General features: G+C 46.0%; 2 protein-coding genes across 4 annotated transcripts in view; both read right to left on the bottom strand.

Moving 5' to 3' along the window:
• LOC124048278 (helicase SRCAP-like) overlaps nucleotides 1-5539 on the bottom strand; it is a 28378-nt gene extending 22839 nt beyond the window's left edge. For all 3 annotated transcript variants that reach the window (XM_046368898.1, XM_046368900.1, XM_046368901.1), the window contains exons 1-3: nucleotides 5314-5539; nucleotides 3785-3859; nucleotides 463-3665 (exon numbers count right to left, since the gene is read on the bottom strand). In XM_046368898.1, coding sequence (XP_046224854.1) covers nucleotides 463-3384 — 2922 coding nt within the window. In that variant the 5' untranslated portion in view covers nucleotides 3385-3665; nucleotides 3785-3859; nucleotides 5314-5539. The remainder of the gene's footprint in view (nucleotides 1-462; nucleotides 3666-3784; nucleotides 3860-5313) is intronic.
• An 824-nt stretch (nucleotides 5540-6363) lies between these two features.
• fbrs (fibrosin) lies at nucleotides 6364-23026 on the bottom strand. Its single transcript, XM_046368896.1, is given in 19 exon segments — nucleotides 6364-8901; nucleotides 8903-9427; nucleotides 9429-9471; nucleotides 9676-9880; nucleotides 9998-10081; nucleotides 10367-10444; nucleotides 11488-11641; nucleotides 12040-12111; nucleotides 13290-13358; nucleotides 13480-13578; nucleotides 13706-13747; nucleotides 13856-14154; nucleotides 14378-14601; nucleotides 14761-15121; nucleotides 17046-17094; nucleotides 17215-17244; nucleotides 17364-17399; nucleotides 18078-18269; nucleotides 20824-23026. Coding segments are annotated over 19 exon segments (3888 nt in total). The 5' UTR covers nucleotides 21124-23026; the 3' UTR covers nucleotides 6364-7875.
• Between the last annotated feature and the right edge of the window lie 62 nt (nucleotides 23027-23088).

The following is a 23088-nucleotide window of genomic DNA, read 5'->3' as shown; positions in this document are numbered from 1 at the left end:
TGAAAAAAAGTCTCATGCTCAAAAACTAATCTGAATGATAAACATATGACTTGTTGCTTTGCACTTTCAACAGGATTTCATGGAATTGCCTCATTCTAATATAATCGCAGCACAAACTGAGCCAGCTACATTTTCCTACATTTAACTAACCATAGCATATTAATTATAGGGCAAACACGGTCAACCAAGCCAAGCTCAAAATTCTTCAAACTGAAAAGGGGGTTTATTATATAGCCGAATTAAATGTTTCAAAATTGCATATCAACACATTACACCTTCATTAAACAATGAAAATATGCATAATAAACAAGTAAACATAACAGTAGAAAAATGTTATTGTGTGCCGCTGGCAGAGCAATAATTTTTATGCAAAAATAATTGTCTCTGCGATATAATTGCTGACTTGGCAGAACATCTTAAGGAAACAGCTAGGCCTACATGGAAAGCCATTTGGGGGCATACCTTGGTCTCTGCCGGGCTGTGGGTGACCATGCTCCTGCGGCCAGGCTTGGCCTCCACTGCCAGGTCAGCCTCCCCATCACTGCTCTCCTCCTTGGCGCTGCTGATCCCTGGGCCCTTCACACCAGCTAGCCGTGGCCGGATAACGGGGAGCGGTCCAGACTGGCTCCCATCACAGGAGGAACTGGAGAGACTACTCCTCATCACATTGCCTGATGTTGAGGGCAACTTGGGGTCAGAGAGGTGCTTGGAAGGTGTGTTGCCAATGGTGGGAGGGTTTAGGGTTTGGGAAACTGTCACTGCTTTCCCCATGGAAGTTTTGATCGAAGTTAATGCCCCTCTGTCAGATGTGCATGGCGTGGGACCAGAGGGAGGGAGCAGACGGGGCTGGGATGGGGTGTTTGTAGAGGGAAGTGCTGCTGTGGGTTCTCTCTTGACGGAGGGCTCTGTCTGGCCTCTATGAATGCAGAGAGCCACAGGCTCCTGCACAGAGACTGCGGCTGCCACAGCTTTAGGAGGGCACTCTACCACAGGCGCAGTGTCTGAGCCAGAGCTGGGGCTTCTAGCACTAGGAAGTGTCAAGCTGTTGCTTTGCTGCACGCACAACCCCAACAATAAGGAGGGTGGATGTTTGAGGAGAGGGGTGTCCCCACGATTTAATAGGAGGAGCTTTGGGTCGATGATGCCAGAGGAGAGCGCAGACCGGGAAGCCTCCAGTTTGACCTCGGTTGTTGATGTCACATTAACAGCACCATCAACATCCTGCTGGGTATGCACTGGGGTTTCTGTCAGAGTTGGACAGGGCTGTGGATTTTCTGGACCTTCATGAGAAGAAACACAGGACTCTGGTTTTGTAGTACTTTGTAAGGTAACTCCTGGTACCACTTTAAGAGGACAATTCTGCCCTTTACTCTCGGTAATTGGCGAGGAGATGACCTCAATACTGTGTTGACTGGTTGACTGTACAACAACCTCTGTTAATTCTTCCATTGGGGAGACAAGAGAAGACTTACTGGTCGTAGACCCTACTTCAGTTTCACCTGGCAGCTTTTGGGTGTCACTCAGATGGGTGGTTGGGGAAACGCTCACCCCTCTATGGTCTGAGACAGCTGTGCTGGTGTCCATACAAGGTGCTGTAGCTTGTGTACAAGTGTCCGCCTGTCCAACTGTTGTATCTGATCCTGGGACAGTTATGACTAAATCAACCTCACTTGAATCTTCCACCACAGCAGCGTCCACTTCAGTAGTTGTGTTTTCCTTTTCTAAATGATATCTTTCATCAGTCATCTCTACATCTTGTGTGGACAGACTAGGAATAAAGTCATTTGAACAGACCTCCATTTCTGAGAGACCGTGATCTGATGAAAGGGGGCCTTGCTGGATAATGGCTTGATCATTGTCATTACCCGTTTGAGGGGGAGATGGCAGGTGTATGTCTTGTCCCTCACTGGCTGTACAATTCTCAGAGTGTTCAATGAGTGGGTTGAATAAGTTTACTTCATAGCTCGGGGAGAGAGACAGTCTCTCTCCAACAACTTCTGTTGCAATCTCCTCCTCTGCAAAGCTATAAATCTCAAATTCTCCAGCAGCCAGTTGGGACATTTCGATATCCGAATGGGTCCCTTCAATAAACAACTTTGTTTCTCCAGAAGAAAGTTCAGAGTTTAATTCAATAACATCATGTTCTTCCGGGAGGATACACTGATTAACCTGCACCTCCTCAGACAACTCCAGGCTGGTCTCTCCTCCAAGCATCACAGCTCCTTGAGTGTCAGTTGAGAGGACATGCGCAGCCACCAGTGGAGTCTCCATTCTTGTTACGTGCTCAGGATTAGACATCTGAACTTCAACAGATTGTTCTGTCTGCATTGAGTCTAGTTCTAAACTGAGGAGGTGGTGGACATGAGGGGTTGCTGCTGTCCTTGACGTCTCGTGTAGAAAAGAGCTTTGTGACTGGATTGTAAGGTTGGCTGAGGGCTCGGCCATTTCTGTCTCCTCCTCTGCCCCGTTAGCCTCAATCTGTTCCTTCGGTTGAGGTGGACTTTTTTCGTTATCGCTCTCACTCTGCCGGTCAGTTGAGTAGCTTGGGGTGGAATTTCCACTACCAGGAGGCGTGTAGGGTACAAGTCCAGAGTATTTAGCTCCTGGCTGTGGGGTCCCGGATACGTCAGTTGGTGGGGCTGGGAGTAGCATTTGTGTGTGTGAACTCCCAAGTGTGACATGTCCACTCTCAGATGGTTCTGTAGGTATTTCAGGTTCTTGTGGTCCCTGCTCCACAGCATTAGCTCCCGGCACCTCTCCTTTGTCGTCATTCGAGTTCTGCATGGTGATTTTAGGTTCTGTGGAGATGTCGGTTTGTTTCCTCTCACAGTTGTCAGTGATGGGCTGCTCAGACTTTTGAAGAATGCCTGCTTGCTCTTTGACCTCAGACAGAGGTCTGTGGCTGACCTGAGTCGCCTGAGTAGGCAGAGTTGTTTGAGGCTGCTCCATCCCTCTGTCTTCTTTGTGGTCTGGGACTTTATCTTTATTTGGGCTGAGGGGAAGAGGGGAGGCCGTTGAGAAGGATTCAGAGGAAAGGTTTCTAGCTGGGTGTTCCCTGCTAAGTTCCTCCATTCCAGTCTCTTGTTTATATTCCAATTTCTCTGTCCCTGGGAGAGGCTGTCGATGTCCTGTCCCACTGACGACCACCATTCCACCTGCACCTCCCTGCTGCAGAGCCTGGTCCTGACCTGGTCCAGCAGCGCACGTCTGTCTGTCTGTGTGGCTGCGGTTATCAGTTTGTGACCCGTAATGCAAATCTTGCTCTGTTCCTTCCGTCTGTTTGTCAGAGAATCTGTCTGAGTGAGACTCTGTAGAGACACTAGGATCCTTGGGGTGCGATGGGCCCAATCCTCCTTGGACAACCTCAGCACCACTATCCGACATAGCCCCTTCTTCACGGCTGTCCTTAGTTTTGCCGTTGGGGTGACTCTCTGTGGGTGAGTTCTTTTCACTGACGTGTACGCGTCTTTCTGGCTGTGACGTGGCCGTGTTATCCAGTGGTGGCAGGGGCGCAGCAGGGACTGGATGCAGGGCATGCTGGGATGACCCAGCCACATAATGCTCAGCCTGGGGGTTGCCACCCAGCACAGCCGGAGGGGTGCACTGTTGCACCACCTCCTCCCCAGAGCTTCCTCCCTCTGTGCAGCTCTGGCTACACACTGTACCTGGAAGAAGAGCGAGGAAGTTGTCAGTTGACGTAGATAAGTACAGTACATGTATTCAGAGAGAAATTGTTTAATCATTTGTCAGACTAAATCAGTGTCTCTGGTTAAAGAATGACTACCTGTCTGTGGTGTGGGACACAGATCTTCAGTGCTTTCCTCTTCCAGGATGCTGATCAAGGTCCGGTCCACATATTCTGAGGAAAAATACAAGTGTTTAGAAGGTAACCTCAAAGAGTCCAATTATCTATTCCACTGTTCTCTGGTCTACAATAAAATGTTCCATACCATCATAGAACCACACATTATGGTTCAACTCTGGTTTCAGGCGTTTCTCTGAAGAGTTGCATAAGTGTACAGTACTGGCCAATGGCAATTAATGAAATTGGCAACATAGTTAGGCCTACACTGTAAACTATTCATGAATCAAACATATTATATGGGGCGGTGGTTTGTTGTATGAGTCAAAGTTCACAACGTAACGTTATACTGTTCCAACAGAATTGAGCAGATAGGTTTCGATTTAGCGACATGGCATTATCAACATATGCACGCGCTCTGGTTTTAATGTCTATGATTTTGACACACGGGCCTCCAGCCATTGAATTGACAGTGTAGCTACACTGTTGCAAATGCAATTCATTGCTGGGTCTACTAATCTGGACATGGCATGCGCAGTGGTAACATTCATTTGTGTTCTTATAGCAGTGACACTTTTCGTGCGCTCTTCAGATAGTATCGTTTCAATAATTTGATTAGCTAGTTCGCCAGTTAATGTAAGGTAGCAACAATAGTACTTAGCTAGCTAACTAGCAAGCAACAATAGTACCTAGCTAGCATGCTTGCTAGTTGACTATACAGCTTTATTTATATGAGAGTTGTTGGCCCAAATACCGATGCATTCAACTAGGCGCGCACGCGCCCCCATCCCACCCGAAGTTATGTAATGGTCTGGGCCTTTATAAATGCATTTGTTATTTGCTTGACGCGAAAAATGTTTTAAAACGCCGAATTAAACCCCACTTCCCCATGCACTACTGAGGGGGACAATTGCTCGTGACGTCATTGCGCGGGGTCAAATAACCACAAAACTAAACCTTGACATCATACATTTATATAATGAATTAATAGAAATAATTTACCTCAACATTAAAATAATTACAAAATAAATTGTTGCTGCAATGTTCCTTGCTAAAATTTTGTAACGATTACGAGGGGGATGAAGGGGGTTCGAGTGACCCCACACAGTCGAAGACGTGAAGTAACGTCTAACGGCCTGGTTAGCTGGTGGACAGTTTTTGCTAATTCCTTTTGCACCGCAGCAAAACGGACTGGTATATGGCAAATTCCATGCCAAAGCCACTGTTTGGCCATGATGTTAGGTAGGTTACGTTACATGTTCTGGATGCAGGTGAAGTATACAGGAAAATGAATTAACAACTTTATAATTGCGTCATCAACGACATGTGTTGTATCTATGCTGCAGTGGAGCATGCATACAATAACTTCGGTAATTCTCAATTTCATAGATTGTCAGAAGTAGCGGAATCCTGTGTTCCGCCGCGAACAAGCCCCCCTTAGTGTCCCCCCACTACTTCCTCCATAGCCCCCCCCCCCCTTCTCATGGCCGCCATCTTAAGTTCCCACCTACCTGAAATTTCCGAGCTGTTTTCTTTTACTAAATTCTTATTGAAGGAGTCGTCATCCGGATAAAATCTTACTCAATCCGTGATGATAGTATTCCAAACTGTCTCTCGGTACCCAACGAGGTACGACTAGGTCCGTGGGAAGAAGTTAAAATACGGACCGAAAGAGAGCGGGTTCGGCTCGCCGAATCTAGCATTTGCGGGGAGGAGACTTTAGACGCAGCGAAATGGTGGAGAACGGCTGCTGACAACGTGAAGAAGTATTATCTCGCGAGAAGTTGCCAGGCACGCCACTGCAATTTTTGGGAGAAGTAGTTGGAAGACAGTGCGTGGATTGCTTTAGTTGAAATTCTAGCAAATCCCATGATAATTTAGGGGTTCGTGTTTTGTTACTATTCTCTGGTTGGATTTTATATTATTTTCATCCAATGTACTCCACTAGGGTTTCATTCATTTATCTGGTTATTGCAAATGTTTATTCTATTTCCATAGAAAAGTACCCAATTCCCCTACACCTTTCTGTAATGTATTTGTGGTTTCTACAAACCCAAATGGACTCAATGCAAAATAAGTAACCTTATAAACCTTACAAATCGAAATAGCATGCATTACTAGATACTGGTAGATAAAAGCTTTAATTTTAAATCATAACAGGGCTTTGAATATGACAATAAGCAAATCACAATTGTCAAATAAAGAATCTATTTGACAAGGAATATGAATTACCATTACTTGCTTGGTGGTCACAAAACACTTTAGCCATTTACAATTGTACAGATGGGTCAGGATGCTGAAATTGGACTAGGTGCTTGCCTACCATTCTCTACTGAAGGTGTTAGTGCTGGGCTGGAACAAAATCCTGCTCTCCAAGGTCGGCGTTGGAGCTCCACGCTGTATGCGCTCTTCAAATAAACCTAAATTCTGGAAAGCACAAAAGGTGCACAAAAATGTCAGAGTACATAAAGATGTGCTCAGTCATCCCTTTGCAGTTTCTGAACTCTGACATCTATTAAGACACCAAGACAACCAAATCAAATAAAAGACCCACAATCAAGTAACCAACAGTTATTTTAATAATTCATCTTTGTGGACTATAGGGGAAGGGGTTTGAAAGGTATAAAATGGTCTTATTAAAATAAAATCGACCCAAATGTCTTTTCCTTCTCTCAGTATACCCATAGTCCAGTCCTGTGTACCGATTCTTTTTTAAAGCCTCCTGTCCCATTCTTCCATGTATATAAATTATCTTTGTTCATGGAGCATCAACATGGAGCATCAACGTGAAAATGACTTGCCGGCAGGCATTCATAGTCCAAAATGTGATGTGACACCAACACAAACCTCCCTCAGTGTATTCATCATATATTCAAAGATCTGATCCACGAAGAAGCCAGAGGTTGTTATGGTTGTCTTACTCACGTTTACAAGCATTTCCTTTTTCTGTCAAACTGTTACTGCCTGATGTGGAACAACTTGAAATTGTTACTGAAAGGGGAGTGCATTAGTGATACCTGAAACAATGACAAATAACAGTGAATATATTTATTATCATTATAGAAGATAAAATGTTAACAATAATAATTACAAAGGCAATTTCACTAGACTACTATATTAGGGTCCTGCTCATATGTCAAGTCAGAAGAGAAATATTGTCCACCGTGTCGGCACAGTATACATCAGTCTTTCTTTCTATTAAATACAAGAGGTGGAGCCAAGGATCTTAGATCACAGAGGAGTGGTGAGGAGAAGAGGTACAGAAGCATACGGTTCTTTATAGATTTAGAATCTTCAAAAGTTTCATCAATAATCTAGTCTTTTCACAATTACAGAGGACAAAAAAAAAGAGAATTATACTGTGCTACCATAATTATTTTGCTCATCCAGAAAACATCCCAATGTTTTATTTATGCAAAGTGATTTATATATCCCCATGAGTTGGAACAAGAGAAGGATGAACGATTAATGTGTACAAAATGTGCACATCTCTCAGAGCTCATCTTATCACACCTGAAAAAGCTTGCTTGAAACCTGATCATCTTCAATTGGGAAAGCCTTCTCTCTGCCTCTTTGTACAGCTACCATTATTGTATACATCATATGGACAAAGAACCTTAAAATAATAAAACACTAGGAAGCACAGAAACCATGTACCTTAAAATTGCACTGATTGAACCATTGTGAATGTGCTGTCGCCCCCATACAAGTCTCCTCATATCTCTTCCCTATCTTCAAACCCAGCAACACCCTTTGGGGGGCTCATTGGTCGAGATCAGAGATGGGCAACTCTAGACATCAGGGGCCTGATTGGTGTCACACCTTTGCCCCAGCTAACATACCGGACTTAATTATCAACTAATCATGATCTTCAGTTTATAATCAAATTCATTTGAATCAGTTGAGTTTGCCCAGGGATGGGGGAAAAAGTGTGACACCACTCCAGCCCCCGAGGACTGGAGTTGCCCATCTCTGGTCTTACAGCCTTAGTGAGTTGTGTGTTTCAGGAAGCAGAGTGAGAGCAGCAAAGTAATCCTGACGTTTCCCTTTGACTCCTCCGGTGTGTCCCTGTACTATCTGGACTCGCTGTCTTTGTGAGAGTACATGGCCAAGTCCCCGGGCCCACCCAGTCTGCGGGTCGGGGTGGAAGACCTGCTGGTCACAGATGGAATGAGCGGAGGGGGTGCTCCTACGGACAGTGCCCCCACCAGGCCAGCAGGGGTCTTGGTCAGGATGCCATTGGGCACGTGGTGCGTGTGTAGAGGCCCCAGGCGCGAGTAAAGGCCGGGGTGGTGGGACGAGTGGGTGGAAACTCCAGGCTGGTGGAGGTGTGAGTGGGAGAGCATCCCAGCGTGCAGCTGCTCCAGATGGGCAGAGTGAGAACCCGGTGGCAGGTGGGAACCCGAGAGGTGCGGGTGAGAATGCATCCCAAAGTAGCGTGCCCTTTCAAAGTCTTCCCTCAGGATCTGGGCACGCTGCTGCTCATCCATGAGCCCGCCACCTTGGGGACCCAGCTGGGGAGGGCGGTCAAAGTTGTGGGCCATCAGGCCAAACTCCTGGCGGGCCGAGGAGGCGGAGGAGGTAGGAGGGTGGTGGTGAGGGTTGTTTGCAGCCACCGCTGCTGCCATGGCAGCCGCCCTCTCGGCCTCCAAGAAGCGCTGAGCGTGCTGGTTCTGGAGCAGGCGGGCCAGGTGGGGGTCGGAGCGCAGCGCCAGGTGGGGGTCTGAACGCAGAGCCATGGCCTCCCGGCGTTGCTGCTGCTGCTGTTGGGCGGCCAGCTCCCTCCATGGGTCCCATGGGAAGCTGTGGGGGTGCTGGCCATGCCCCTGGGGCAGGCCGTGAGGATGGGTGGAGAACCTCTCTCCCCCTGGACCCACTACTATCCCGCCAGCCCCTTGTGTGCTCCCTAGGTAGGCCTCAATGGCGGCCTGTGCTCGGGAGCGCTCCAGGATGGAGAGGTGATGGTGAGGGTTGTGCGGGGTGGGAGGAGGCAGGGGCAAGCTGGGTGTGGGAGTCAGAGAGCGAGAAGAAGGGGTGGCGGAGCGGTGGTGGTGAGGGCGGCTGTTGGGCCGATCGTAGTTGTGGCTGGGGGGGCAGGGAAGGCGGCAGGGAGATTGGCACGGGCTCCTGTTCTTCCTTCCGCTCCTCCTTGACCTTGACCGGGGGGAAGAGGGGTGGAGGCTTGGGCAACGGGGTGGTGGTTCGGTCAGGCTTCTTGCCCTGGGACAGAGAGGTGACTGTGGCTGAGGATAAGGCAGGGGGGCCTCCCTCTCTTTGTGAGGAGTGGGGGAGTTCATTATGTAGTCCGTGCTGCGCTGGGGGCTGCTGACGGGGGTACAGATCCAAAGGCGAGGGGGCACCGGGTCCCGAGGGTGGGGGAGTCGTCAGCACGGAGGAAGAAGAGGAGCGAGGCCTGTCTCTGTCTGCTGCAGCTGCTAAGGACGAAGGGCCGGGTGGAGGTGGCCTGGAGGAGAGCGGTCGCTTGTCCCCGTCTCGGTCCCTGCTGTGGCTGCGTGTCAGATCCTCAGTGAGACCGCTGGGTCCTCCAAGGGGGCCCCCATGTCCGTTGATGTGGGAGACAGGGGTGCTGCTGCGATGCTGCTGGAGCTTGAGGGCCGGGGGAGACCGGAGACATCCGCACAGGTTGACGACCATATAGCATATTGTCTCTGAAAAAGAGGATCGAAGTTGATTGATAAGTGGTTGCGGGGAGAGATATACCAATTAAGCACTCAAATCAAAAACAGCATTAAAAATGTGTTGAGTAACGTGAACTGAATCAGACAGAAAACTACTATAGAAAGATAAGTTCAAACAACATATTTAGGAACTAGGTTGATGAAATATGTTTGAGTGAGGCCGTTGTCTCTCACCGGTCTTTCTCGTCTTTGATGTGAATAATCTCTCTCCTCTCCATGTCCTTCCCCTGGTCCCGCTCATCCCTCTTCTCACTCCCCTTGGCCCAGCTGGGGCCGGCGAATGGGGGAGGCCCACTGTGCAGCCGGTTCCATGGGTCATGAGGGTTGGGTAAGCTCCCGACCACAGGTGGCTCCTTGTGGCCAAACACTGAGCTGTTAGCTAGAGACGGAAAGACGTTGGATTAATGTTAGTGATTTCAGTAGACAGTACAAATTATTATCCAAGGATTAAGGACAAATGATTGTTCCTTTTTGAGGAAGAGAAATGGTGACTCACCCAGCGTAGGGCTGCCCAGTCCCCCGAAGGCACCAGAGCCCAGGGCTCCGAGAGGTGCAAACGGAGGTGAGCGGCCGTAAGGGTCTGCAACACATGCGCATATAAACATCAGGACTGAAGCGGACACAAACCTTACAGCATCAAACCCCTGGCAATACTCACTATTAGTGTTCAGACTCACTGGAGCACAATCTACTTTAGTCGCATGTTCTAAAGTCACTATGCTTAAATTGATTATCTAGGCTAATACAGTGTATCAGAGACCTGTGAATATGCTAAACAAAGCAGTTTCTTGAGACAGTATCAAAATAAGAATTGTTTACCAAGGGTGCAAGTGGCACAGATGCGACCTTTGAAGCAGTCTCTTACCTAAGTGTGCAGTTGGGGTGAGGAAAGAGGAGTGGGGCGTTGATGGTGGGATGAAAGGAGATGATGGATTGACTCCACCTGAGGGAAAAGGGGGCACACACCAAAATGTCAAATAATATGCACACCTCTACATAATACTTTAAAAAGGGTCCTCAGTCATTCTGAAAAGTACTTTCTCTCTCATATCTAACCAAGAAGTTTGAAAAGACAGGCTGAGTGGGCGAGGAGCTTATATTCATGAGCTCGCCTTGACTGACAGCTCTTTGAAACGCCCATGCCAAGCAACTTGGATGCAGTGAGAAATGTTGCAGTAAAATCCTCTCAAGCGAATTTGGTGACACAGAAAGCAACTCAGTGAAATTGCATCAATTCTATCATAACAAAAAATATACATCTCCCGTTTGGCATGTCTCTTGTGACGCATTTCTCAGCAGCACTGATGGATGTGTTGACAACTGCGTCTGCATTTTTAACAACCCCCTCCTTTTGTTCAATGCTATCTGAAGACCTAGCTAGCCAGTAAGTAGCTAACACCAGACATAGATGAAAGGGGAAACACAAGTATCTTTGCCATCAATGAATAGGGTAAACTTTTAATTACATTTGCACCAGTAGAGTAGTTATCGAGGTATATAAACCAAGTCCCTCCGCAAACACGCCTTCTCCGATGTTGGTTACAAGGCGGTACTTACTTAAACTAGGTACGTGAATATCATGTTACCATTGGTGTATTAAAATGAGAGTTCAGGTGATGTCCCTTAAATAACGATTCAAAGTGTTTGACATGGGGGAGCGAACCCGTAACTTTATCAATGTAGAAGCAACAGTCATTTTTCACACGTCGGTTATTATACTGGTTTCCTTCAAATATCATCCCATTTCATGAAGAACATGATTGACTGTGTTCATGACCTTTAAACATTGCACATATCAGATGTCAAATTTGATAAATCCACTATTCATAATAAAAACTATAAACAATTTACTAACTATTTTCAATGCCAGGGAATATTTTCTCTTTTCCTGTGGTTTTTGAACAGCCCATAGCTCTCTCTCTATGGTGCAAACAAATACTGCCCCTTTTCTTCAAACATATCTGGCAAGACAACAAAAGCACCCACCAGCAGCTGTGAAGAGACTGGCAGGTCGGTTCAGGTCGTGGGCAGATGGAAGGCCACCTCCGAGGGGCCCCAGAGGGCCCAGACCCCCGGCCCCTGGAAGACGAGCCAGCAGCTCGTTACGGAAGTCCAACTTGTGAGGATCTGCCTGCATCAGCTGAGAAAGAGGGGAGTGGTGGTTAGTCAATGCAATGGCCATAGCATTTTTCAAGTAAGATGAGGGCAGTGGAAGGTAGGCCCCTAAATGGCAGGTAATCAAAGAAAGAAAACAAGTCGGTGGGCAGTATGAGCCAGAAAACTTTAGAGAACTATTTACAGATAATACATATAAATAAGAGCAGATTAGAATATTGTTTACAGATCAGCAATTGCAAATAGCTTTTTCAATAAACATGGACAACTAAACCAATATTGTTACGATTTTTTTATATTGACATCTGATAAGAATTTTTGAGTGGTCGAATTTCCCCAAAAAACTTTCTAATACAGACTGGATCCGAATGAAGTCAAATAATAAACATTTTAAAAAGTGTGAAATGTTTCACAAGTCATTACCTTCACCTTCTTCTGATGGCTCAGAATCATCCATGCCACACGTACATGCATTGCACACCACTTCCCTGGTTTCTGTGTATTCAAAAACACATGATTGACTGTGATCCTGTTTAGCTTGCATTAAGACTTAAGGCCTTTGCACAGAGTCAGATGCAATGGTGTTAATGTCTGCCGTATGAAATGTTTGTCTGGCATAGCATGAACGTGAGTATGGTGGAAGAAGTAGTTCAGTAAGGCAAACAGCATTAATAAACAAATTATAGGCCAGTTTCTTTTTCCTAGACAAAAAAAAAAGTTACAAATATCAGAATTCTTCTGATTCCAAAATGAGTAATGACGGAAAGTTGCAGAGTTTCATAGTAGGTGTGCCAAAAGTCAGAGAAGAAGTCAGACTTGGTGTGCAAGGGCGTTTAGTCGAATAGTTTTGAATCTGACCAAGAGTTAGTAGGAACACCAACAGAACAGTGACAGTGTCATAACACTTTTTAAAAATGTATTCAAGGGCTGATAAAGCAGCCGACTTTTCTTACATTACTGACTTTCAACAATGTCCCAAATGGATCAGTTAGCTATAAAAAATTAATTAAAAAAGGAGTAGTAAAACCATGTTTGTTAAAGGCCCAATGCAGCCGGTATTATAACAATATCAAATCATTGCTGGGTAACAATTAAGTACCTTGCTGTGATTTTAATTGAAAACAATGGTCAAAAAGAAACAAGTAGCTTCTTAGCAAAGAGCAATTCCTCGAGCAAGAATTTTGCTATGGCTGTCTGGGAGTGGTCTGAGTGAGAAAACAGATCATTAGCTGTCATTGGCAGAAGTTTGGAACTCATTCTTATTGCTCTATTAACTAATTTACCGCACGGTGATGTCATCATGAAAGGCTAAAATGCCATTCAACCCAAACAGGCAGAAATTTCAGGCGGCTTTTTCAAACAGCTCTTGCTCTTTTAGTGTATTATAATAATTTAATGAAATCGTTCCAACCTCGGTGTGGAAATATATATAAAACACAGGAAAATAATTTGACTGCATTGGACTGTTAATTTGACTGCACTGGACCCTCTATCCAACTGTTTGCTAATTGTTGTCCACTTTTTCCTGCATTGACTACTAGGCCCATGTCTTCGCACATAATGCCTTTATACTCACGCGTATCGTCTAGCAACTCAATCCTATACTACAAGCTTCCATTGTAACCATTGCCATGATATATTCTATAATGTCATAGTTATACGGAGCATCTTACCCTGGGGTCTTTGGGCTGCAGGTGGTGAGGCACACCCCCCAGTCGAGCGGTCATCTCAGGACTCGTTCTCTGGGGGGCAAGAGGCTGTATCAAAACACAGCAAATGGTTCTTCATCTAGACAACAACATATAATCCATTGACTTGTAAAAGGACAATCTCTCAGGGAAATGTAGCGAAAGCTCCACTCACCTTAGGCTGGAAGGCTCCTTGCAAAGAGCTGAAGGGCCCAGTGGGAGGAAGCACAGGCTGGATGCCTGGCGCTGAGGGAGCAGGGTACTGTGGGAAGAACTACACCAGCCACACATACACAGAGAGACTGGTTAAAACGACACTCCTCAGACCCCTACCACGTTCATCTCAACATCCACCACAAATGTATAAACACACCAATTCTGGAGCATGTAAACAAACTCACAGTGTTTCTATAGAGCCCCTCCATCTTGCCATACTTCTCAAACTAAAAGATGAATACAAAAAGTGTTAAGTTACATGCCAACACTGGCATTTCAAGGCAGAAGCTGCTCAATGAAACCCAATGTGAGAAGGGAAGCATGTCATCTCTTACCAGGTGCTGAGGCGGTGGTGCGGAGGTGTTGGGGTGCAGGAAGGGGGTGAAGTGTTGGTGTGTATGTGTGTGCTGGTGCTGGTGGTTGTGCTGGTGGAATTGGAAGGCCAGTGGCTGGACGCTGGCCTGGGAGGAACGGCCTGAGGAGCCCGAACTGGAGCTGGCCCCCGACGGACCTCCGGGAGTAGAGCGGCCTGGCCCGCCACCGTTACTCTCAGCCCCAGGGACGCTGCGGCGGCCCTCGCGGTCCTGTGAAGCCAGGAAGTGAGAGTTCAGGCCCTGGCGCAGCAGGTCTTGTTCTGCAGTGAGGGAACAGACAGATCAGAATTAAGTTATTATTAAATCAGAAACATAGAACTAATTTTGCTACACTGTAACATTAGACTGTCCATGTACCCATATGAAGCTAAGAGCAGCCCTGATTGGTAAATAAAGCCCAAACATTTGCAATTATGGTTGACGATCTGACAGGCTGTGGGGTGAAAAAAATAGCACTACACATTGGTGCCAACTGTACACTACCTGCTCCTGAGTGGGACGTGAGGAGAGGAGGTGGAGGGGGAAGCCCAGGGGAGGAGGTGAACAGGGAGCCGGAACGTGAAGGGGGGCGTAGAGATCCTGACGACCCTGGACCTCTCATGAGGGACATCGATAAACCGGTAGAGGGAGTTGGGGGTCGCATAGACGACAATGAAGAAGCAGCAGAAGCAGCAGAAGAGGACTGGGGTTTGACTGAGGTACCGTTCCTAAGGAGAGTGAAAACAAGTTTAGACAAAAAAAAAAAAAGCTAGAAAATGCGTGTTTGCTTCAGCTGTCCAAAAAGTTGTGGTAGTGGAAGTAGTTGTTTTTACCTCCGAAGTAATAGTGCAAACTGCTAGGCAGACCTGGTAGTACCAGTGACTGACCTGTTGTTGATGCCCATGCTGTAGATGGATGGGTGTCGCCCGGGGAAGGTGAGGAAGGGCTTGTGTTTGGAGCGCGGCGGGCTGGGGTCGTGGTGGGGGTGGTGGTGAAGGCCGTTGCTGCTGCCGCCGTTGAGCTGGCCGGGCCGTGTGACCGTGGCCGGGGAGAGGGACGGCAGGCAGGAGAAGGAGGTAGACAGGGGCTCGGGGTAAGGTGGCTCCAGGCTCCTCTCCTGGCTGCGCTCCAGGCCAGAGACACGTGGGGTGACCGCCAGCCGCGAGAGGCCACAGCGGCCTGGTAGTGGTAGTAGAGGGCAGCCTTTGCCCATAGAAGAGGCAACGCTCACAGGGATAGGCTCCATAACTAAAGGGCGAGAAAAAAAACATTGCATAATTTCAAATGAGTGCATACTTTGTTTCACCCCAATGGTCCTCATGTGGAATCAGTACCCTTACCGATATCATGGACAGTAATGTTTGAGAAGATTCCATTTGAAAGATACACACACATTACCAGGCAACTCCTTTTTTCAATATTTACAATTTAGGTCAGCTATGCTGGCCAATGGAGTCCCTTCGGAAACCCACCTACCGAAACATCCAATAATGGAATTTATAAATAAATTCTCTGGGCTCTCGAAAAGACTGATTGCTAGAATATATAAACACCTTTTTGGAACAATAATATTCTGAGCTAGTCATTAAAAAAAAGAGTATGGTCCACAGATCTAATTGAATCTGAACTACCCTTAGAATATGGAAGAACTTGACAAAATGCATGAATTCAAATATTCAATGCCTCCATCTATTACGTTACATAACAATGACAGTTTCTTGAATCTCTCAATCAGAGAAGAATACTGCTAGCAGGCAGCACTGCCGCAAAAAATAAGATGTTGGCTCAGATGGAAACCACATCACTCCCTCCCATTTAACCTGTGAACACAGTTACTATTAGAAGTTAAAACAGAATTATCATTAGTGAGAATGAATGATAATAGTCAAGGAACAATTCAGGCCTGGGCAAATATACTTCACTCTAAAGAACAATCTCAGCTAAAGCCCAACCTTCAAACCAATTATATATATTTATATAGACTATTGTTACTTTCTTTGTTTCAGGCCCACAGGGAAGCGGTGGTACGGGGGAAGGGAATATAAGTGGAGAAACGGGGGATGTATAGGTGGAGAAATAAGCAATCCTGGTTTTTGGGTGGATTGGTAAGGGGTGGGAGGCATGGTTTCTGGGTGGGAGTAGAGGATGCGGGGAGGTGGCATGGTTTCTGGGTGGGAGTAGAGGATGCGGGGAGGTGGCATGGTTTCTGGGTGGGAGTAGAGGATGCGGGGAGGAGGCATGGTTTCTGGGTGGGAGTAGAGGATGCGGGGAGGTGGCATGGTTTCTGGGTGGGAGTAGAGGATGCGGGGAGGAGGCATGGTTTCTGGGTGGGAGTAGAGGATGCGGGGAGGTGGCATGGGTTCTGGGTGGGAGTAGAGGATGCGGGGAGGAGGCATGGTTTCTGGGTGGGAGTAGAGGATGCGGGGAGGTGGCATGGGTTCTGGGTGGGAGTAGAGGATGCGGGGAGGTGGCATGGGTTCTGGGTGGGAGTAGAGGATGCGGGGAGGTGGCATGGTTTCTGGGTGGGAGTAGAGGATGCGGGGAGGTGGCATGGTTTCTGGGTGGGAGTAGAGGATGCGGGGAGGTGGCATGGTTTCTGGGTGGGAGTAGAGGATGCATGGGGGTGGGAGGTGGCATGGGTTCTGGGTGGGAGTAGAGGATGCGGGGAGGAGGCATGGTTTCTGGGTGGGAGTAGAGGATGCGGGGAGGTGGCATGGTTTCTGGGTGGGAGTAGAGGATGCGGGGAGGAGGCATGGTTTCTGGGTGGGAGTAGAGGATGCGGGGAGGTGGCATGGTTTCTGGGTGGGAGTAGAGGATGCGGGAGGAGGCATGGTTTCTGGGTGGGAGTAGAGGATGCGGGGAGGAGGCATGGTTTCTGGGTGGGAGTAGAGGATGCGGGGAGGAGGCATGGTTTCTGGGTGGGAGTAGAGGATGCGGGGAGGAGGCATGGTTTCTGGGTGGGAGTAGAGGATGCGGGGAGGTGGCATGGGTTCTTTGTATGCATTCATTTGATTGTTTTTGTACCTGCAACCCCCCTCTGAAAAAAGAAAATGACAAAACTGAATAAAAAAATAAATCAATGAGTGCACACTGAAAACAAGTCACCAAATGACAAGAGCATATTTATAAAGCAAAGGCATACAGCTATGGGAATGAGAGAACAGCATTTTACCTTTCCTGGTACTGACAGTGAACATTGGCTCCATGTCATTGTCAGAGGCCTAGGGGGATGAGAGGAAAAACACAGTAGGTAAATCTAAACCTAACAATAGGCAGGAACAATAGTGCAACTCCAAAAATGAATCTTCATTTTGTGTGGTTTGATTCAAGCAGTACCTTACCTTATCTGCTGACTCGCTCTCTGTGTCACACTAAAATAAAACATTTTTTTTTAATTGCTACATTTAGATGTTCCACAACATTTGAAAAACGCAGCTGTATCCTATGGACAGCTTAAGTACTGTATCAATAGAAGTATAAAGAAACTTACGATGTAGCCAGTCTCCAAGAAGAGGATGCTCCCAACCTAAAAAAATATATAATAGTTAATATGTAAAATATATGGTATTCACCTTCAACATAAATGTTGGCCCAAGCCTTAGGCAGAGCAGGTGGGACATTACAGGTTAGGCAGGATCTGTATCCTGAGATAGTTCAGACGTCAAAGCCTTTCCAGAATCAATTTGTACTTCTTCTGCAACTCCCAGCCTAGTAGTTTTGAGGAGGTCCCTTGGTTTCAACTTTGCAGATGGTTTTATTGAGTTGCTATTCTTGCCTTCACATTCTTTGACTATGACTTTTTCAGGACTAAACACCCTTGAATTTCCAAATGATACTGTGTAGGCTAACCGTTCCCTAGGTTGGGATGCATAACACCTGAAAATCCAGTGTCAAAGAGCAGTCATACTCTAAATATAGTTTCCCCATCGACAGGGTATTTAGCAACTTGAAATAATCTTCATGTCTGTCTGACCTGGAGTTAATACATCCCCATCGTTCCATTTGAAGCTCGGCCGACACGTTGCTATAAGTTGTCACTATTAAGTGTTACTCAGCCAGTGCTCCTACTAGCCCTGTAGGTCATTAAATGTTTTGAATTCACTTCAGTCTGAATATTTGAGATGAACAGGCCAGCTAGTTCCCAAAAACAAGAGACAAATGGGTCGCAATAGCATGGCAGCCATACCGCCGGTGTGCTGCTTACCTTAACCTCTGTCTTTCTTCTCTTCTTTCTATTCCTATTACAACAGCTGCGGGAGAAGCTGGGTAGGGCCCCTTCCTCTGGCTCTGGCTCTGAGACGAGCCCTCTGCCATTCTCCTTTGGGCCCCTCTTTCTCTTGCTCCCCCTCCCCATGAGCATGGCGGCACGTTGGTTAGGCTTCATGGAGCAGTCCATCTTGATAGAAGATACATCGCAGTGTTAAACAAGCGGTACAAAACTGTTACAAGCTGATCAAACCGGACACCTGCGTGCGCATGTTGATTTTGTACCCCCACACCAGACACGATCAGGATACGCAGGTTGAAATATCAAAACAAACTGAACCAATTATATTAATTTGAGGACAGGTTGAAAAGCATTAAACATTTATGGCAACTTAGCTAGCTTGCTGTTGTTAATTTGTTCTGGTATATAAACATTGGGTTGTTATTGTATCTGAAATGCACAAGGTCCTCTACTCTGACAATTAATCCATAGATGAGAAAGGAATTTAGTTAAACGTTTTGTCACCTTCCTTGGGCTTCTTTTTTACTTCTTTGGACTTTATATGGCGGTTGGCAACCAACTTAACAGTGCATTACTACAACCGACTGGAGTGAGGATGTCAGTTCATCTTTCAAATCACCCACGTGGGTATATGCTCCTAAACACCAATGAGGAGATGGCTCGTGGGTATATGCTCTTAAAAACCATTGTGGAGATGGGAGAGAACGGACTTGCAGCGCGTTGAGCGTCACAAATAGAAACCATTTCTATTTTAGTGCCTGGCCACGCAGACGCTCGCTGAGGCGCACAAACAGTGTGGGTGCAATGATTGATGTATGTGTACACTTATTTTGCAAAGCACGTGAGTGGTGTGGTCAGCATGTTAGGTTTACTGAAACAATGACAACGATTTGATTGACTTCCTAGTATTTCGCACAAGTTTTAAGCAGCTCATGTCTTGTCTTGATAGCCACCAAGGACATTCTTGCCATCGACATTTAATTGGCCAAAAAACTAACGAGGAAGCCTCGACTGAGAAATGAATAGCATAGTCAGTGATGACTTGCCCGGACACAATTTCAGATGGTTTACAATGATATTGCATGTTTGAGCAACTCAGTTTTGAAGGTTGTCTAAAGTATGGATACTAGATTGCTGCCATTCAACTGCCCCCAGAGCATGCTACACTACATGACCAAAAGTATGTGGACACCTGCTCATCAAACATCTCATTCCAAAATCATGGTCATTAATATGCCCCCAACCCCCTATGCTGCTATAACAGGCTCCACTCTTCTGGGAAGGCTTTCTACTCAATGTTGGAACATTGCTGCAGGGACTTGCTTCCATTCAGCCACAAGAACATTAGTGAGGTCAGGCACTGATGTTGGGTGATTAGGCCTGGCTCGCAGTTTGGAATTCCAATTCATACCAAAGGTGTTCGATGGGATTGAGGTCAGGGCTCTGTGCAGGACACTCAATTTCTCCCACACCGATCTCGACAAACCATTTCTGTATGGACCTCTTTTTGTCCACTCTGTCATTGTCATGCTGAAACAGGAAATGGCCTTCCCCAAACTGTTGCCACAAAGTTGGAAGCACAGACTCATCTAGAATGTCATGCTGTAGAATCAAGATGCCCTTTCACTGGAACTAAGGAGCCTAGACCAAACCATGAAAAACAGCCCCAGACCATTATTCCTTCTCCACCAAACTTTACAGTTGGCACTACGCATTCGGGTAGGTAGCATTCTCCTGGCATCCGCCAAACCCAGATTTGTCCCTTCGGACTGCCAGATGGCGAAACGTGATTCATCACTCCAGCCGACACTTGGCATTGCTCATGGTGAACTTAGTTGTGTGCAGCTGCTCGGCCATAGAAACCCATTTCATGAAGCTGCTGACAAACAGTTCTTGTGCTGACGTTGCTTCCAGAGGCAGTTTGTAACTCGGTAGTGAGTGTTGCAACTGATATTGCATGGCTGTGTGCTCCATTTTATACACCTGTCAGCAACAGGTGTGGCAGAAATAGCTGAATCCACTAATTTTAATGGGTGTCCACATACTTTAGTATATATAGTGTATATCAAATACGTATCCTGAAATACTGGATTGTGTGGGGTTTAAACTCAAGAGAAGAACGAGACTAGTTATTGTTGGTCTAATGTCAAGCAGATTCCTAAACCTTAGTATAACCTAGGCTATTTGTATTTACATAGAATATAATAATAATAATAATAATATATAATAATATATGCCATTTAGCAGACGCTTTTATCCAAAGCGACTTACAGTCATGTGTGCATACATTTGGGTGGTCCCGGGATCGAACCCACTATTTATGCTCTAGAGCTACAGAAGGACCAGTGTACACAGAAGGGTGTACACAAATAATTAAGGTTGTTAAGACACATTAGAGAAGATCATTGTATCCAATGGCTTTCATTGTGGTTGTTGATTGGATTGCTCAAAGTGTAAATTACCTCAATTGTAAGAAGTTCAATGCACAACTGATTCACACCTGGAGGGGGTGTTAACCTAACTAGTGACCAAGTAAAGACAAAGAGATAAAGGGAGGACAATCCACCTCTGTGGAGACCATTGTGTGCTTCCAAAAACTGTTGATGTGTGTTAGTTTGATTTATTCCAGGACCAAATGTTATTTACATGAGGTTGAAGTCTATCATATCTGAGTATTGTGTTCAGGGTAAGATTGTATTTCCTTATGTGAAAACAGACTTACCTCCAGGGCCTCAATGCTGATGAAGCTGGCAATTGAGAAGCCATCGATGACATCCTCCTCGCAGGACACCGACACTCGCTTCCTCCGTCGAGGAGGCCTGTGTCTGGGGCTGGTTCGAGATTCTTTACCTCCAGGACCTAGTACAGATCCTGATCCACAAAGCTCCCTTTCCGAGCCCGAGGAGGGCGATGTGGCCCGCTGCACAGCGAGGTCTACTCTTCTCCTGCGCCGCTCTCTGTCTCGTTGAGAACGGGAGCGTCGGCTGTGTCTGAACACACTACTTCGAATCGGACCTTCCATGTCAAAAAAACAGCACCAGTCCCAGTCTGACCGAAGGCACTTGAAAAATCCGGCACGGTGGCACTTTCCTTAGACCAAAAAGAAACACCAACACAGGCCCACAACGGAGCCCCTGTTTAAAATGGCGTTAATAGTAGTCTATTATTTAGCGTCTTTTGCGGACAGGATGGCATCTGTGCTTTTCTCTCGGCGAACTATGACTGTCATGTCAATGCACGAAGATGCTATCTTTATTTCCAGAATTGTTGTTATTACTGTTCAGCAGGAGTAACCCCAGGAAGCTATTGTCAAGACATGGCTGATTCTAAAGTCTCAAAAGCTAGCTGGCAAGACAAAAACCAAATATGCGTATGTAAACAAAATCACTAACTCTAGCTAACCAACTTGCGTAGTTAGCCGTTTTTCCCCCAAAACGTGTGTTTTATAGCAATGTTACGTTTACTGATGTAATACAGAAATGTGAAGTATACCCATCTCGTTCCAATTAAAATTTCGGCAAGAGCTGACAAATGAGCTCGCTAAAATCGCTCATTAGCCAATGATAGCTTAACAGCTAACGAGCTAAACGGACAATAGCTCGATAGATAGCTACCTGCCACAGGAAATAACTAGTAGGATATGTGTTGCTAGTTTAAAGCATATCACTGTTTATCCAACTAATTTAGCGCAGCCACACTAAGTAGCTAGACAGTTAACTGTTTTTGTAGCTAAGCTAACTTGAGCGATACATGAGAATTATATCCACTTGTTAGCTGCTAGCTAGGCTAATGCTACATAGATACATGTTTAAGTGCTTTATTATGCTAACCTTGGGTAGCTAATTAGCATGTGTATTGCAAACTACATGTAGCTAGTTATCACGGAGTAGGTAACGTTACTTGAGTAAAACGCATTCTTTAAAAACCGTCAAATATTGATTAGTACAAAATCCGTAACTACTATGCAGCAGCTGGGAGTAAAGCAAGCTAACATTTTCCAGTCTGACGATGGGCCCCGATACGAATGGTTGAATTATCGTATAAGACCTAACTAATCCACAAAAATGGTTTTGTTTACACCAAGACTGAAGTTATATGGCGACTGTTTGGCCACCCACCATCCGTGTGTTATCGATGTGTCTCTTCCTACACCAATTTGTTTTCGCATAAGTCATTAAAGACGAAATTATTCAAGGCCCTATTGAAGCCTCGATCTGGAGTTCCATTGATAAGGGTGTCGACCAAACCCCTGGCAGAACAACTCCGTCAGCGGCCCACACAATAATGCACTGTGTAGGGGGAAGTTATTTGCCGACGTTTCCGGTCGAACCAAATCTACGCTGACCACAGTCTTCAAATACACACAAAATAGCACGATTCTCCAACGACTTACTATATTTTTAAACAAATAGGATATTAAGATTTAGGCGATTACTACCCTTGTCAGAAGTGCATTGTGTGCTTCAGCGAGTCCTCTTCTTCAATCTGGGTAGTTGGGAAATTGATACCACTGCAAGTACCTTGCTGCCACCAGGTGGACATAGTTGGTCTAAACATGTCAGGGTCTGTTTTATCAGATTTGTTAAACCAAATGTATTTCAAACGTTACACTTTATGGATTTAACGTTAAGTCGTTAATTTACCACCTATTGAATTCACTCTAAATTGTTATATAATAAAGTCATTGGTCTGTGTCTGTGATTATCGCACGAAGAACATGAACGCCATGACTTCTTGGTACGCTCGATTTGCAAGACACCGTGCCACGAAATTATTAATAAACATATCAATAAAGAGGTAATACTGCCAGTCTGTTTATTGACTGTCTCAACCAAGTGTGTTTATTTTGTGTTATACTTACTACCCAGCAGTGAATATTAGTAATTTAACGACTTAAGTGGACACCGCCTAACCGGGACAGAAAAGGAAAAAGTCTCCCTTCAAAACAAACGAACCAGTAGCATTTATGACTCAAAAATCTTTATTA

This window comes from Oncorhynchus gorbuscha, linkage group LG11 (genome assembly GCF_021184085.1).
Source record: "Oncorhynchus gorbuscha isolate QuinsamMale2020 ecotype Even-year linkage group LG11, OgorEven_v1.0, whole genome shotgun sequence".
NCBI classification, from domain to species: domain Eukaryota; kingdom Metazoa; phylum Chordata; class Actinopteri; order Salmoniformes; family Salmonidae; genus Oncorhynchus; species Oncorhynchus gorbuscha.
This window is presented reverse-complemented; position numbering and strand designations above follow the sequence as displayed.